The sequence below is a fragment of the Antrostomus carolinensis genome, unplaced genomic scaffold (assembly GCF_000700745.2).
Source record: "Antrostomus carolinensis isolate BGI_N321 unplaced genomic scaffold, ASM70074v2 scaffold40491, whole genome shotgun sequence".
NCBI lineage: Eukaryota > Metazoa > Chordata > Aves > Caprimulgiformes > Caprimulgidae > Antrostomus > Antrostomus carolinensis.
The window spans coordinates 30,424-46,055 of record NW_010292732.1 but is presented as its reverse complement, the minus strand read 5'-3'; the positions used below and the strand labels follow the sequence as shown (position 1 = coordinate 46,055).

At 40.7% G+C, this 15,632-nt stretch overlaps 1 protein-coding gene across 1 annotated transcript in view; it reads left to right on the top strand.

Annotated features, from left to right (window-relative positions):
• The first annotated feature begins 826 nt into the window (after positions 1 to 826).
• The window catches only part of KIAA0930 (KIAA0930 ortholog), a 36,206-nt gene continuing 21,400 nt past the window's right edge, over positions 827 to 15,632 (top strand). Inside the window, exon 1 of the mRNA XM_010177073.1 lies at positions 827 to 973. Within this exon, the coding sequence (XP_010175375.1) occupies positions 863 to 973 (111 nt within the window). The 5' untranslated portion in view covers positions 827 to 862. The remainder of the gene's footprint in view (positions 974 to 15,632) is intronic.

Below are 15,632 nucleotides of genomic sequence, written 5' to 3'. Positions count from 1 at the left end.
ACAGCACAGAGGAGATGCAGCACCTTTTGCTGGTTTATTACAGTTAAGTGGTTTGAAAAGTTTCACGAGATGTGATATCACCTCTGCTGTGCCTCCTTTTCCTGGTGAGAGGCCAACTGCCATGCTATTGCTGATGTAACTTGTCTCCTTGAACAAGACTCTGTTGGATCTTCTTCTACCCATTTTTTCCCCCTTCTCCTCCTGCTTTTTCTTGTTTAATTGGGATTCAGGACTTCAAAACTCTGCATTTCCTTGAGGAAGAGCTGGGTTTTGTTCCTTGTCAGAGAAGAGGTGAATTACAGTCACCCTGGCACAGATACGTTCTTGTTGCTGTGTATTGATTTAGGGAAGATATCAGCTGCTAGTTTCTGAAGGATTGGCTACACTCCCTGAGAGCATATAATAAACATTGGCAGCTGATGGCTTCACATCATTAACTGGAGCATATATTGACATTACATGCCTTTGAAATTACTCCTTGAGTGCTTCTTTGATGTATTCTCGCTCAGTGCACAGGTCCTGTCCTTCTCCATGGCGCAGGCATAGCCAGGGCCCTGATCTGTGTTTGTTGTGCACAAGGGTAGATGGTTGCCAGAAGGTGGTTTTGGTTGATGGTGGCCAAAGACAGGCTGTGGATTTGTGCCAAAAGGCAGCTCTGTGTACACTGTAGGAAAACTTACTCTGAGCTGTGCAAGAGTATTTCTGCTACAGTTGGGTTCGACTGCACCATGTGTAGCAAAGACTTCGGTTGTCATGTTAAGCACAATCAAATGTGGCATGCTAATTCCATGACTCTTATTTCTCCTTCCTTTTATGCTTCTTAGGGTGTTTCAAAGATGACCGTATTGTGTTCTGGACTTGGATGTTTTCAACGTATTTTATGGAGAAATGGGCCCCCCGGCAAGATGATATGCTCTTCTATGTCCGTCGAAAAGTGTCCTATGTCAGTGGTGATAGTACAGAGGGAAAAAAGGTAAGTAATGATATATTTTAACCTGGGAAATTTAAGGTAACATGGGATTTGGTGTTCTGGACACATCTGAAGAACTACAAACCAAGGATGGGAATCTCCATCTCTGCCCACCACAGGAAGTTATGCAAAATTGACCCAGGGAGAAATACTGTAGTTAACACTGTGAACATCAACAGCAGTGTAACTGAGCTTCGCTGTCACAGACTTTAAGAGATCAGAGAGTTTGCATGCTTTTCTGGGAAGCTTTTATGTCGGTCAGCTTGCATTTTAGGGGGTAAGGGTGGACATCTGTGCTGATTTTGTTTTGCTTTTCAGTTATGATACTTTATAGGTGGAAAGCTTAAATCTGTAAAAAGAAAGGAAAAAAGGAAGAGGAAGATGGTCACTCTGGTATTTCTAGAAGAAGCCTTCCTGAGATACCAGAGTATCAGGAATGAACACTTATTGGGTACTCAGTAGCAGAATACATGCAGCCTCCTGGAGCTGGGATACAGTAGTGACAAACACTGAAGAAATGACTATTTTATCATAATCTATGTTTAAGACAATATTCTCTCCTATGGAAATAATGTTTCTTGAAAACACATAAAATCAGGTAGCTTAGTGCTGTTGCACAGGTATTTTCCCATTGGAGGTTTGAGAAACTTCTCAGCACTTCATGGCAGTTTTCATCTTAGGTAGGGGAAACAGAAGCAAGAGAAGTGATGTTTTGATTGGGAATTAAGGAGACAGCTGCAGAGGATCCAAAGCAGGAAGATAAATGGAGGAAGAAAACAGTGGGATTTATTTCCTGACATATGTAAATAATTTGCACTGTTATTGAATCGCAGATCTATGTGCATGGTGTATGCAAGTGTTTTTAACCAGGTATACCAGAGTTCTCTGGGTTTAAATGTGGTGACATAAAGAACCGTACTTGTCAATGCCCTTGAGAAAAGAATCCCAGAAGATTCTCCCATGGTTTTGTTGGAGACACAGGAAATGGGCAGAATTATCTTCTGTCTTCCCTCCATACCTCCAAGTTCCATCATGACAACCACTAAGGAGAAGATCGCAAAATACTGTTCTTTCTCTGTCAGATTAGTGGTTTAGGAGTCTTCAGACAGTGTTCTCGGAGCTTTAAGACTTTTGGAGGAAACTTTCATCTTAATCATTATTTAAAAGACTATGAACATGTGCCTGTTTCACATCAAACAATATTGTGGCTTTGTTCAGCCTAATAAAAGCAGGGGTTGTTTAACCTCTTGTCCTTCCCAACAAGGAATGTGAACCGCAGAGGAAGCCTAGTTGCTTAAATTCATTTACAGACCCCTGATCAATCTCCGTTTAACTTATTAATCAGTTTAAATGTTTGAACCTCTCATGGAGAGGAGACAGTGAGATAAATCCTTGCATTTTCTCTCAGAGCTTTATTTAAGCCTCCTAAAAGCATCATAAATAATTTTATTTGCGAGGGGGTTTCATAAGTGGCAGTTATTACAAAACCAGCATTAGTGAATTGCTTGCAGTAACAACCAAGATGGGAAGTGTGCCTTATAGTACGTACAGTATTTTATAACTCCCCCTTGACTGTTTGCATTTTGCTCAGCCTCTGAGAAATGAACCTTCCCCGTGACCTTGGAGGACTTCAAATGTTTTGTGAAACTTCATAGTTTGGTGATTCTTTGGTATCTGTTCAGCTCTTCTCCTGTTTGATTTTAGGTGACTGCTTTGCAATTCCAGCTCCTCTTGTATATAATTTTTGAGCCTATCCCATGCAGTGAGACACCAAACAACTGCCACTGCTCTTGAATTACGATTAGATAGGTTTTTATTTTACTTTGTGGTTTTGGCCATTCTTTCTTGAAAGATGGTGTCAGAATACCAAAGTCATACTGTTAAAAGGGGAAGAAACTAGAGGCTGATATTTATAGAAGCCAAATATAACTTCAGGTATCCCTGCCACCCACCAAACTATGTGCTCTCATTTACATCCCCAGGGGCAGACAAAAGGCGAATGAAGGGGAGAGGTTCAGAGTTGTTTTGAAGGGCTAGAACTGGAGCTGCACTGTTGGCTTCTGCCTTGTGCCCAGGCTGTGCCAAACAGTCTGGTGATGATTCTCCATGGGCCATGCAGAAATTGACTACTAGGTAACTGTAGGAGTGGGTCTCTTTGTAGCTTGGGTATTCAGTGAAGTAAGTTCTTTGTAGTTTTTCCATAGACACTATATGTATGCTCTGCATTTGCCTGGCAAATGTAGGTTTTGACTGAAGAACACTGGCAGAGATGCATGGGGTAAATCATTGTCCTGTGACATCTCAGAGCATTAGTTTATATTCATGAAAATAAGATCCGCACAGCTTTGAGCACAGTAACCTTCTGTAGGACTGATGACAACAATAATAAAAACGGAGAGGCTGTTTGTCTGAATGCTGACAATGGTGATATTTGTTTTCCGAGATGACAAGCTCACGCAGCATGTTTGCATCGTTTGCATGCCATGACGTAATGATCCATGTTAGCAAGAAACAACTGTCGATATATCAAATGGTTTTCAGGTTTTTATGGCTGTCCTGTGTGATTAAAAGTTGTTCTTGCTTTTGTGGTTTTTCTTTGGGGTTTTTTTTGAGCTTACTGGTGCTGCAGAGTGTCAGCAATAACAGTTGATTTTAAGTTGAAGTGTAATAGAGAGGATAAGCAGAAGAAAACCTGAGAGGGTCAAGATTAGAGGTTCTGTTCAATTTTAAGGATGAATGAGAAGGGCTTTGGATGCAGCTTAGTTACAACAGCTTGAAGTAATACACCAAATTGTGGGATTTATCACTAGATGATGATGGTAGATTTCTCTACCATCTTAAATTTCATTTTAAAAGGCATTTTAAATTATCTACTTCGTAGACCCCGTGGTCTAAGTGACTTTCCATTTGCTGCTCTTTTCCACTCCACCAATTTCTAAACTGTGCGTGCACAGATGAAACGGCAATTAAGCTCTTAATATGGTCTATACCAGGGCAGAACTGCCATATTGAGTTCTGGGCTATATCCATTGCGCAGACTCTTGGATCCTAGGGAAGGGCATTCAACTCCATGTTTCCTTGGTGTGTCACTATAACACTCTTGCATTTTATTTTTTTTTTTAGCAAGTTTTGAAGATACTTCTTCTCTCGGTGTCTTTAAGCAAAACCACAGACCCCATCTCTCAGGATCTGTGCAGGCAGGGCAGTGTGGAGCATAGCTCTTCTCAAGGTCAAGAGATTTAGTAGGTTTTTTTTAAAGGTGGAATCCCTTTGACTTGTTGTTCTTTATGCACAGTTAAGTCAAGACTCAGAAAAACCTCCTTCACTGCTGCCTTGCACACCAGATGATGTGACCTACTGGAAAATGTAAGCCCTGATCCTCACTTACAAAGGATCCTGTATATTGCCAAAATCTACAGCCTTAAAAGGTTAAAGTGGTTGGACTTGGGATTCTGATTTTGAAATGGTATTAGATCAAGATGTAATATCTCTGGCTCTTTCCAGTGCAAAAGGTTTTTATAAAGGATTATACTCTGTTACAGCTGCAAGCTTCTTATCTTTCTACAGAGAGAAGCTTTCCATTCTCATGGGACTGAAGAAGATGTTAGTATGGTGTTGAGAGGCAACTGCTGAGTAGGGAAACTTGGGTAAAACCTCAGTGACAGACCAGCAGAGCTACGTTGTATTAACCCCTTCAGCCTTGCATCATGCTTTGTCACCTGAAAGGGTGCTGTGTTTATAAGGTAAAGCAATAAAAAAGAGAAATTTAAGATACTGTTGGTATATGTTCTGAGCTTGCCTGGATTTTGGAGTAAGTCCTGTTTTCTTCAGCATCTTGTAAATGTGGAGGAGTGCAATTGCTGACAAATGCATGGGGTAGTCATTCAGGCTGTTAAGTCTTCAAAAAGCTTAAGCTACCGGTGTTGTGGCTGCAGCTTCAGAAACAGAACTGAACAGGAGCCATGGTTTACACATCTATGTGCATCTGGACTTGTGACACAACAAATATCGGCTGTGGTGGGAGACCATTTAGTTTCCAAAGCTAAATGACTTCAGGCACATGACTCCCACTGAAAATAACAGGATTTTCAAAGCTGAATCTGTAATTCACTGCCACCATCTGTCTGACTGGAAGATGCGACAACCTGAACTCAGCATCTAGCAGAAATGCAGGTTTTTAAAAATCTTCCCTTGCTGTCTCTGCAGTGCTTTGCTCTTTTTAAAATTTTTTTTTTTATTTTTTTATTTGAACATTGTAAGCAAACAGGATGTCTCCAGAAGAGCTGCTTGGTATATTTCATACCAGTTCCACATCACCATCTGAATGCAAAAAATGCATCTCTTTTGCCAAATAAGTTCTCTCCTTGTACATAGATAGTATGTGGAAACAGACAATGATTGCAACATGTGCAAGTCAGTACAGAGGGACAGCTGTTTTGTCTCAACTCTTCTGTCGTGCTAAGTTCATGCAGGTGTTGCAGTGAGTAGGAACAGTGGCTTCTGGAGAAGAGGACAGCATCAACAGATTGCTCTCATTTGAAATGTGAAAAGGAACACTGGCATTATCAGATTGATACTATGATTTTCTGTGAGGAGCTCGACATCTTAAATGCAAAGATTTGGCTTTTCTTTTACAATTACCCTTCTCAGAAATTCCTGTGCTTTCTCATGCTATTTTGTTGGTGTTTGGTGGTCTAAATACATGAACATAAAGGAGCTGCTACTTGATAGCCTCTGCTTGTGGTCCATTTTTTGCAAGACCATCTCCATTTCCTATGTGTGCTGTGACAGACTATTTGGCAAAAAACGAAGAGAATACTGCTACTACAGGTGTGACAAAAACATCTCTTTCCCCCACAGAACTGCATCCAGCCATCTGTACCCTGGAATATGCTTGTGACATACCTGGCAGCCTAATGAGCATTCAGAGTGGAGATGCTTTTGTAATCTGTCCTGTTTCCAGAGTAAATTTGTGTCTGAGGCAAAGTGAGCGTGCAGCTGAAGTGTTCTCACAGTGTCACAGGCAGTAAACTCCCAACTCAAGAAGGGAGTGTGGGCTTTGAGGGCATTTTTAATGAACTGCTTTTTATTGCTTCCAGTCTCTGAATAACTCCACTTAAGCATTCAAATAGTAGGGTGACAAGAAAGCCAGGATCAGAAGTGAATTTAATATGAATTACACTGAAATGTGGCAGCCCTGTGTGACGTGGCTGAGAAGATGCTCTGTTCTCTGCAGCAGGGTGAAACTTCATTGGGAAGAGAAGCAGCCCAGACTTGGTTCCTGTATCTGACAGAACTGTAATGAATAATTCATCATCACAAATGCAGCACATCTGAGTCACTGGGGGGTTGAGGGACAGAAGAGCACTGTGAGGCTGGGCTTTGGATCCCGGAAAAGGTAAAAGTGTCTGTTTGGGGCTCCCTGAAAGCCTCATCAGGTTACTAGTTCAGCAGAGCACTTAGTGTCTTTGATCTGTGGGTTACACAGCATCAGCTTGCTCATTAGAGGTACAAAAATGTCTCTTTCCAGTGTTGAAATTAATGTGCAATTTATTTTTGGATTATTGTAATCAAGTCTCTAACAACACTAGCAATTAGAATTTAAATGGCTGGTCTATCCACTAGTGATTTCTGACACCCTCCCACTCCCCCAGTTTAGGTAATCTGAGAGATTACAGAATGTAATCTTATTTCTCCCACATCTCTCTGCTGCCTTTGTTATTGATGCAGTGTGCCTTCCCTTGTTTTGCTCACTGTCTTCTGCAGCAGGTACATTACTTGTTGCTTCAGACACTCGTGCTTTTCTGGGAAGGGATTCAGGAAGGCTGGGAAATAATATTACAGGAATAAGATAACACTGATCAACCTGTTAAATCTTTAAATACTGGTTACTCTGTGCTCTGGGGTCACGCTTCATAGTGCTTAAATAGTCATACATGTATCTATTTTTGAAAGCTGATTTAGCAGATTTATGAATTTGAACTGGGGAATGAAAGTTGATGTGATGTGGTTCACAGAGTGTCAGGTAGCAGATAGGATTACTTTGTTCTTATCTCAAATACACTGATTTCTTGCCTTGCTCGTACTGATCAGCATGTTTTAACTCCCAGCCTTGTCTGGTTTAGCCACAGGGTTTCTTGGTGCCAGAGCTATGCTGGGGGAAAACAGTTTCCACATCGTGTGTTTTAAAATTCGCAAGTTGTTGCTTTTGCCTCAGCTGTTTGATGAGCATCGTCGAGCACTCAGACTGTTCCAATAATTTGAACAACTTGTAATTTTCTTATTTTTAATCTTTTATCTCTCTTCTGCTATTGATAGAATTGCAAAGACAGAACTAGACTTTTTGGTTTCTTTTCGCATAAGTCATTTCAATTATGGTTGGTTTAAGTCAACTTTTAACTCTGTGAATCCCATTAGTTTTTCTCAGTCTTATAGTTTAGTGGTTCTTCTATTGCTTTAGATTCTGCTTCTTCATATACAACATGCAGATACTGGAAACAGTTAAATGTGTAGGCTTGTTAAATCTGTTTTCTGTGACTGACTTGCCGATCCAGAAGAAATTTCTCGTGCTTATCAAAAAGAAGAAAACAGAATACATTTGGTAGGAATTCCTTGTGATTAAGAATTACTTTTTCAAGAGCTGTAATAAATTTTAAGGTGATTTATTTAATGTTGAGCTATAAACTTATGTAATAGTGAAGAAAGAAAATGAGAATTTGGTGAGAAAACACAATCTCAAAGCAATGCAGGATCTGAAAAAATTGGTATTTTGTGTGTGCCCTCAAATAAGGGGGGCAAACAGTATTTTATGCTAGAGATTGTTGAAGTGCAAAGGTTACAGGAGGGTGTTTTCTGTCTTTAAAGATAGAGGAAGCTGCTGTTTCTAGCTGCCAACTGACGCTATAGATTGCCCTGTGTGCCTTTTATTCTTGTCTCATTAGAGATAAATGGGATCTGACTTTAAAGTTTACCATTCAGTTCAGACCTAGTCATAGACCAAAGTCTGTTCTTCCCCCAAAAGTGCAGTTGGGTGGAAGGAGAGAGTGCCAACACATGGAAGTTGGCTGGTGTTTGCAGTGATGCCTCATTCTTTCTGAAAGGGTTGGAATGATGAGCAGTGTAATTTAACCTTGAATTTCAGGGGCTGGACTTCACATATCAGAGCACTTTTCACTCTAAGGTAAACTAAAATGTTGACTTTAGAGCAGTCTTATGCCATTAAGCCATCAATGGCAACCAGATCAGTAAATGACAGGAGAAAGATTAGGTTGTAAGGAGTTACAGCGGCACTGAAACCTATGTGAGTAGTGAGAATCGCTTTGCAGAACTGCGTATCGAGAAGAAAGGAACTGAGAGACAGTAAAGGTTACATTTGAGTGGACTTCGCTGTTTTCAAGCTTAGACTGCAGCTGTGCTTGTTCAGTGAACAGGCAATGAGTCAACCAGTCTGTGGGTACAGTCTTCTCTGTTCTACCCAGCCTGGGCCTTGCAGCATTACTGCGCGTTATTTGGTGGAAGGTACGAGAGGGTTGTGTAATGAAGTGGTGTAAGATCAGGATTTTAGCCTGTCTTGCTCAGAGCTTTGTTCAAGGAACAATCTTGAGCAGAAATACTGGAAATGTCATTCTTCAGAATATTTGCAAAGCACAAAACAGGACAGAAAAATATGTGGCAGGATAATCCTCTTTAGGAATTAAGATAAACAATCTATGATTTTTTTTTTTTAAATCTTCCCTTTATCTAGTGTCTTGCAAAGCATTTCAGCACTACAATCAAAACACCCGTGTGGCAAGGCACAGCAGAGCCCTACTTTGCCCCCCTTCACAGGTGTATGAGGTTTTCTCCCTAAAAGCTCTTTGTTAGTACAGGAATATGTTCCCAAGCCATCTAGTCCATGATCATCTTATTCCCTTAAGGATTTAAGTCCTGTCTGATTGTTAGAAGGCCGAACAATCAACCTACTCATCTTACTCTCTCTAAAATCACAAATTAACTGTGAGGAGAAAGCATACTTCTAGCTCTTTGCCTGATAAACTTAAGTGGTTGGGAACCATTCTGAACCTTATTAAATATGGTGAAATCACTGCCTGTTTTAACCTTCCTAACTAAAATCAATCCTCAAGAATAAAAAAAAGTAGTAGGTATCATGCAGATCATGCTAATTATTCTCCTTGCAATGTCTGTGTTTCCCAAATGTATCTATCCAGTTTCAGAATTGCAAGTGGAGCATTTAAGTGACAACAAAATATAGATTAATTTTTATAATGGATTCTCCTGGGTAATTGCATTATGGAAAAAATGAGCAACTGCTGTTGGGCACACAACTTGTCCCACTTGGACCTTTGAAGGAACCTCTGCAAGGCAGTGGAGTCTGAGGTATCTTCTTGCTGTTCTGATTTATCCAGAGACACTAGAAATTAGTCAGCTTTTTAGATCATTTACTGCTCTTTCTGTTAGTTTGGCTTTTGATTATACCAAAGTGGTTGTGGGGAGAGAATTCCAAGTAATTAATAGCTAAGCAAATTTTTTTAAAATTGATGTTTTTGTCTGCAGCTGAACCTTGTCTCTTGCAAAGTGTACAGTTGCTTTCTTGCAGTGGGCTTTGTTTCAGCTCTATAGCTAAGGTGGGTGTCGAGTTGCCATAGCTACTGGGCATTATGATGCCTTTATGTGGGCTCCAGAGTGTGTTCCAGGAGGATCAGTTGAAACTTCTAAATAATTAATAGTATCCAGGAAAAAGGAATTGGAATTTTGTTTTGGAGGGCTTTCTTCTTGTCCTTTTACAGTTACTGCCAGTGAAAAATTACAGTAGCCATAATCCTAAGAAGAAAGCTCCGTATGACATCTGAAAGAATCTCTTTTTCATTTTAGTACATTGTTGCACTGTTAAATACAGTTGTCTCCTTTTAAATATTATCTTGGATATAAATATTCTAGGCAAGGCTTATAACGTAATCAGTTGTCAATGTCATTGTCCCTTCTGCAGCTTCTCGAGGTGACAAGGCTGGGGATACACCCTGCCCATAGGACTTCTGTGCACGCCCCAGAAAATACCAGACTTCTCTGATTTTCTTCCGATTTAATAGAGACGGGTCTGTCGATGCCGAGCGGATGAGTGAGCAGATGGGTTTTCATGGGTGACTTGGTCAGATTAGTTCATGTTGTCTTGTTGAGTGTATATTCTACAGTGATGCTCAGCAGCCTGTTAAAGAACACAAAAAAACTGCTTCATATACAGGTCTGTGTACAGGACTCCTCCCAGCTTGTTAAATATACGTGAGGCCAAAGTCTTTGGAGATTAATGACCTCCATGCTATTCATGGTGATTTCTTGTTCTGAAAAAACACGCTATTTCTATGCCAGGGTCCTGGCAGCTCCTGGGATACTGGCTTTTCCTTCTGAATTGCATCATGTTGTTGATAGGTTCTAGTACATAGGCAAGGAAGCAAGGAGGGACCTGCGTCTCGGTGATCTGGAGGTAGGGAGTCTTTTCCCAGAAAAGTGAATGCTGTTGTAACGGAAGGTACACCATGTTGGGGATGTTTTGATGGATTTCTGGCAGGTCAGACTTACTCCAGTGAGCTGGAGGAGTTGCTAAAGCCAGAGACATTGCAAGGAATCCAGGATTTGTCACACAGATGTGTACTGCCACTGGGTTTCAGGCAGCAGTCTTATTTTCCATGTTTTCTTTTTTTATGAATTCCCTCCATCCCCTCCCCAAGAGCAAGATGAACAGTGATCCCTGCACACAAACCTTCTTCTGGTACTGGATAGCTTTGGCTTGGACTGAATCTACATTTTAATATCTGCTAATCTCAGACTTGACACTTGCTGGTAAAAATACCGTAAAATATTCCAACCAGAGTAGAGTGCTCTGCATCAAATCAGGGTCATGGAGCTTATTGGCTTTTTTGTTTGTTTGTTTTTGATGCAGAGATCAATATAACCCTTCCTTTTCCCATTATCAGTGTATTAAATTAGCTTGAAACATTTGTGAGGCTGATTCAAAACTTAGGGTTGCTACATCTTTAAATTAAGTAATATTCTGGAAGTTATAAGGGAGCATACATGTATTTTTTTCTTTCAGTTAACATTGTTAGGAGCAAGCCTACTGGGATTTGAAGTGTTTCAGAGCTACAGTGAAAGTTAAACATAGAAAGTGAAAGCCTTTTATCATTTGTAATCTAATTGAGGTCCACTTGTATCAGAGGACCTGGATTTTTCTCTTAATGCCTTTTTTAGAACTCTTCTAAACATTCCAGTAGCTTATTAGAGCTTGATTGCTGCCTCCGAAATGCATTTGTATCAATGACAGCCTTGGTGACATTAGTCACGGAGATAATGCAAAAGTCCACAAGTATGTTGGGTTTTGAGTCTCTGTTGAAGGTATAGTACTTTCAGGTTACTGGAGAGCTGAGGTTTGGGAGGGAGAATTGATGTCTTCGTGTAGGCTGGGGAAAAATAGGTTAGTTTTTGTGGCAAAAGGAGCCGAAGATGGTTGCCCAAGGAAGTTGTAGATGCCCCCTCCCTGGAAGTGTTCGAGGTCAGGCTGGCTGAGGCTTTGAGCAACCTGGTCTAGTGGAAGATGTCCCTGCTGATGGCAGGGGGGTTGGAACTGGATGATCTTTAAGGTCCCTTCCAACCCAAACCATTCTATGATTCTATGATGACTGCTTATGCCCCGGAGTTTGTTCTTGCTGTCTAACCAGTTGGTTCTAATAAAAAGCTGCTGTAGTCACCAATTCTCTCTCCTTCACATCCATAAACTGTCTTGCTACAGTACCACTATCAGTGCTGTATGAAGTGTTTCAAGTTACTTGTATGTGTTCAAAGGATCCAGAAAGAAAAGGGGTTTTAATGTTCTGCCCAGTTTGTGAATATAACTACAGTTTATGTTAACATTGCAGTTATAGTTAACTATAACTTATTTTTGTCTGGACATTGCTTGATGGCTTTTTTTTTTTTTTAGCATTTAGGAGCACTTCTTTGTTGTACTTTAAATATTTTTTTCTAACTTTTCTAAAGACATCTTTTATTCCCCTAAGAGAAAAGGTTTATTGTGATTGTTTATAGTGGTAAAATGTATCTTCTTTCACATTTCTAACTTAAAACCAAATACCTCATGCTGTCTGAAGCGTGGTGTGTATTGATTACATAGGAGTCTGATACAAAAGCAGCTGAGTATCACACCTGCATGGACAGGCTCTTCTGATGCCTTGTCCCCTGGAAAACCAGCACTTCTGCTTGGAGAGGGTCTGGATGGAGTACTGTGACTGCCTGCAGACTGTGAAACAACTCCTTACTTCCAACTTAATGCTGTGGTGGCGCTGGGTGTGAAGCTGCTTAAATGGAGCAGCAAAGACTAAGAGCCTGAATTACTGACTTGTGCCAGGCTTGTGCCATTGCGGGTACTTACGTGCTAGTACCAAAGCTACCTGTTTCCTACTGCTGTAGCTTTAGTTGCTGAGGTGAGGGCACAGGATGCCACACAAATCTCAGCTATATGATCAGGTGCTTAAATAACTGCCTGTGCCTGTGGAGGTACAAAGTATTAGGTGTTCAAGAGTAAAGTGTTGTCTAGAAAATGAAAGTATGCTATGCTGCTGGTAATACCAATTTGCTCTGTTAATGTCCATCTGAGTTACGCCTTTTATTTAAAGGTACCTCAGTGCTGAAAAGAGATTGTTAAAGTGGGAGGAAGTTAAACAAGTGGCTGGTAGATAATGCACCAGAGAAGAGCAGAACAAACTAGGACTGTTTGGGGTTGGATCTGAAGCGTGCGAGAGAAGGGCATTAGTTCCTTTGGTCAGCGAATTTAGAAAGACAATTTAATTTGGTTAGAATTTAAGATACCATTTTGGAATTATATCTTTTTGTTACAGGGAAGACTAGTAAGAGGGAATACTTGGATAAATGTGAGAAAGATGCTTCTAATGTTAAAAACCACTAGGCTTCTTAACAGTTGGATGCACTGTGTGATGTGGGCTTTTGAAACTGCACTGATGAGCACATACTGTGGGGATAATCCTGGTTTTGTAGAATATGGACCAGTTTTTGAAATAAGCTCTTCTTTTGCTGAATTTTCCTCATCTTTTGAATCAAACCTGTCAATGTAAAATCCTAAAAATAAAATTTTAGTCTCTGTATTGCAGCTGGCTCTGGAGACACGAAGAATATTTCCTCACTGAGCTTCTATTGTAGTTAAAGTCTTGAATTGTTTGCTGTATCTTCTTCCACTCTCTCTTCATGTTCAGCCCCTTCCCCCTTTACTGTTTTTAGTGAATGTGGTCTTAAAAAAAAATTGGTGTTACTACTAGATAGCCCTGTAATCCCATTAGCCTTCTTTTTAACAGAATCTGCTTTTTTTAGTATGGCTTCTGAATGCCAAGAAAATAGTTCTTCTTGTAAACCCTGTTCTTATAAGCCCATTATTTCTGTACTGCTCAGCTGACGGCCTGTATTGATTTTGATTTTAAATGTCTTTTCAGTTTTTCAAAGGCTTATGCGCTAAGCTGTGCAAACAAGGTGATTTTCAGTTCACACGGGTCTCATCAAACACTTCTAATGCCTTGGGAACTATATAGAATTAATTCTCCCCTGATTATTTTTTTTAGTGGGGGTGCTAAATGACCTAGTGTTCATATTATTAGAATCATACAATTGTAGAATCATGAAGGTTGGAAAAGACCTCTAAGATCATCAAGTCCAACTGTCAACACAACACCACCATGCCAAATAAACCATGTCCTTGAGCGCTACACTTACATGTCTTTAAATACCTCCAGGGATGGTGACTTCACCACTTCCCTGAGCAGCCTGTTCCAGGAAGTTTTGGGGAGCAGGAAGTTTTGGGGATCAAATAGGTGTTGTGGAAAAAGTATCCAGATTTTAAACCTAGACTGGGATCTCAAATGGGTTGGTTTGTTTGTTTGTTTTTCTGGGTTTTGTGTTAAAAAATGTTCCAGCTCTCTGTGACTATACAACTAACGTGTTGTATTGGCTCCCAGTACAAGTTCAGTGATTTTTGTATGACTTGAGTTCTTTTGTAAAGATAACTAGTCCACAATATGTACATTTCTCTGAATAAAATACATCAGCATTATTAGATGCTTTGCTCCTTTGCAGTTAGGGTGTTCCTTTTGTGCAGGTGATGGTTCCTGAGAACAGTTTCAGTAATAATGTGTTGTGGGTGGGAGTGCTACGGGCAGGAGTGGCTGCAGGGCTCTCCAGGACCCCTGGTATCACTGTAGCACAGGCATTATGGCACAGAAGCCCATGAAGTCCTAGAGATGGATCATAGCTTGGCTAGTATGCGAAAGCTGTGTCGCAAGGTAGGCAGAACATTTGCCACGTGTGGAAAAGAAATGAGCTGAGGAAAAGCACAATGATTTGGGTTGGACTAGATGATCTCCTGAGGTCCCTTCCAACCCCTATGATTCAGTGATTCTATGATGGTAGGCATCCTGGCTAGCAGGAGTGGCAAAATGGATTTGGTGAAGGGGGGAAACGATACCAGCTGGAGGTGTTTGTGAGGGGGTGCTGGGATTATGAAATTACAGTGGATTCAGATTTGCAGATGCCACTCATTGGTGCTACATAAATTACAATGAGGGCATGACCATCCGACTGCACAGCCTGCTCCCTGGGAAATGTGGATCCATTTATTAGTGTAGCTCAATGCTTCGGTGCCAGGAGTGCACAAAGGCTCTGAAAAGGACAGGCAAGTCACAGAGTGTAAGTTATTTAGCATGCAATCATGTTGCTGTGCAGAAAAAGTGCAATCCTGAAGGAGTAGTAAGACCACGTACACCAGTGCTCTGTCAGTACCAGAAAACTCCAGTACTAGTGAAATTCTGGGAGGATGCAAAAAGTGCACAAGATCTGCAGAGCTGCCCTGCTATGAGACCTCCCAGAGGAATTTTGTCTAGTTTATATGTAATATTAAGAAATTACCCAACCCTCCAAAAAACCCAACCAACCAAAAGCCCCCAAACCAAAACTAGAGTATTAAAGAGCTTCTTGACATAGTGGAAGTAGGCATGACAAGAACCAGAGGCTGGCAAAAGGAGAGCAGCTGAATTAAATGAAGTTGCACACTTTCAGCCAAGAGGATGATTAATCATTGGAACGAGTTCTCAAAATAAGGTATTTTCCCAGGCACTGTCTAGTCAAATGTGATTAACTGGGTTTTGTGAAAAAGTAACAGGGTAAAACGTCTGACATGTAGGAGGCCAGCCGAGCTGATGTAACTCTCCTTCACAGCCTTAGCTTGGTAACCTCAGGAAAACTTTATAAAGGTGGCATAACGGATTTCAGCTTGCTGAAACTGTAGGAGGGTCATCATCTTGACTTGAATGAAGAAATCCAGGTTGGCTTTTGGATTTCACTAAAATAAATTATTCAAATAAATAATTAGTATTTATATAGTTCTTTCTATTAATAAATGTTCGCACTTGCAGGAAGGCACATCTAATCTAAAGCCAGATAAACAAGCATAGAGGTGAGGCATGGCCAAGTGAATCAGCAGCAGACCTGGAAAATGACCCAGATCCATGCTGAGATAGACTCATTTTCTTGGGAGGACTCAGCTGTCTGAAATCCAGCATGTTCCCCAGTCCATATAATTTCTTAACTTCAGAAGGCCAAACATGACAATACGAAT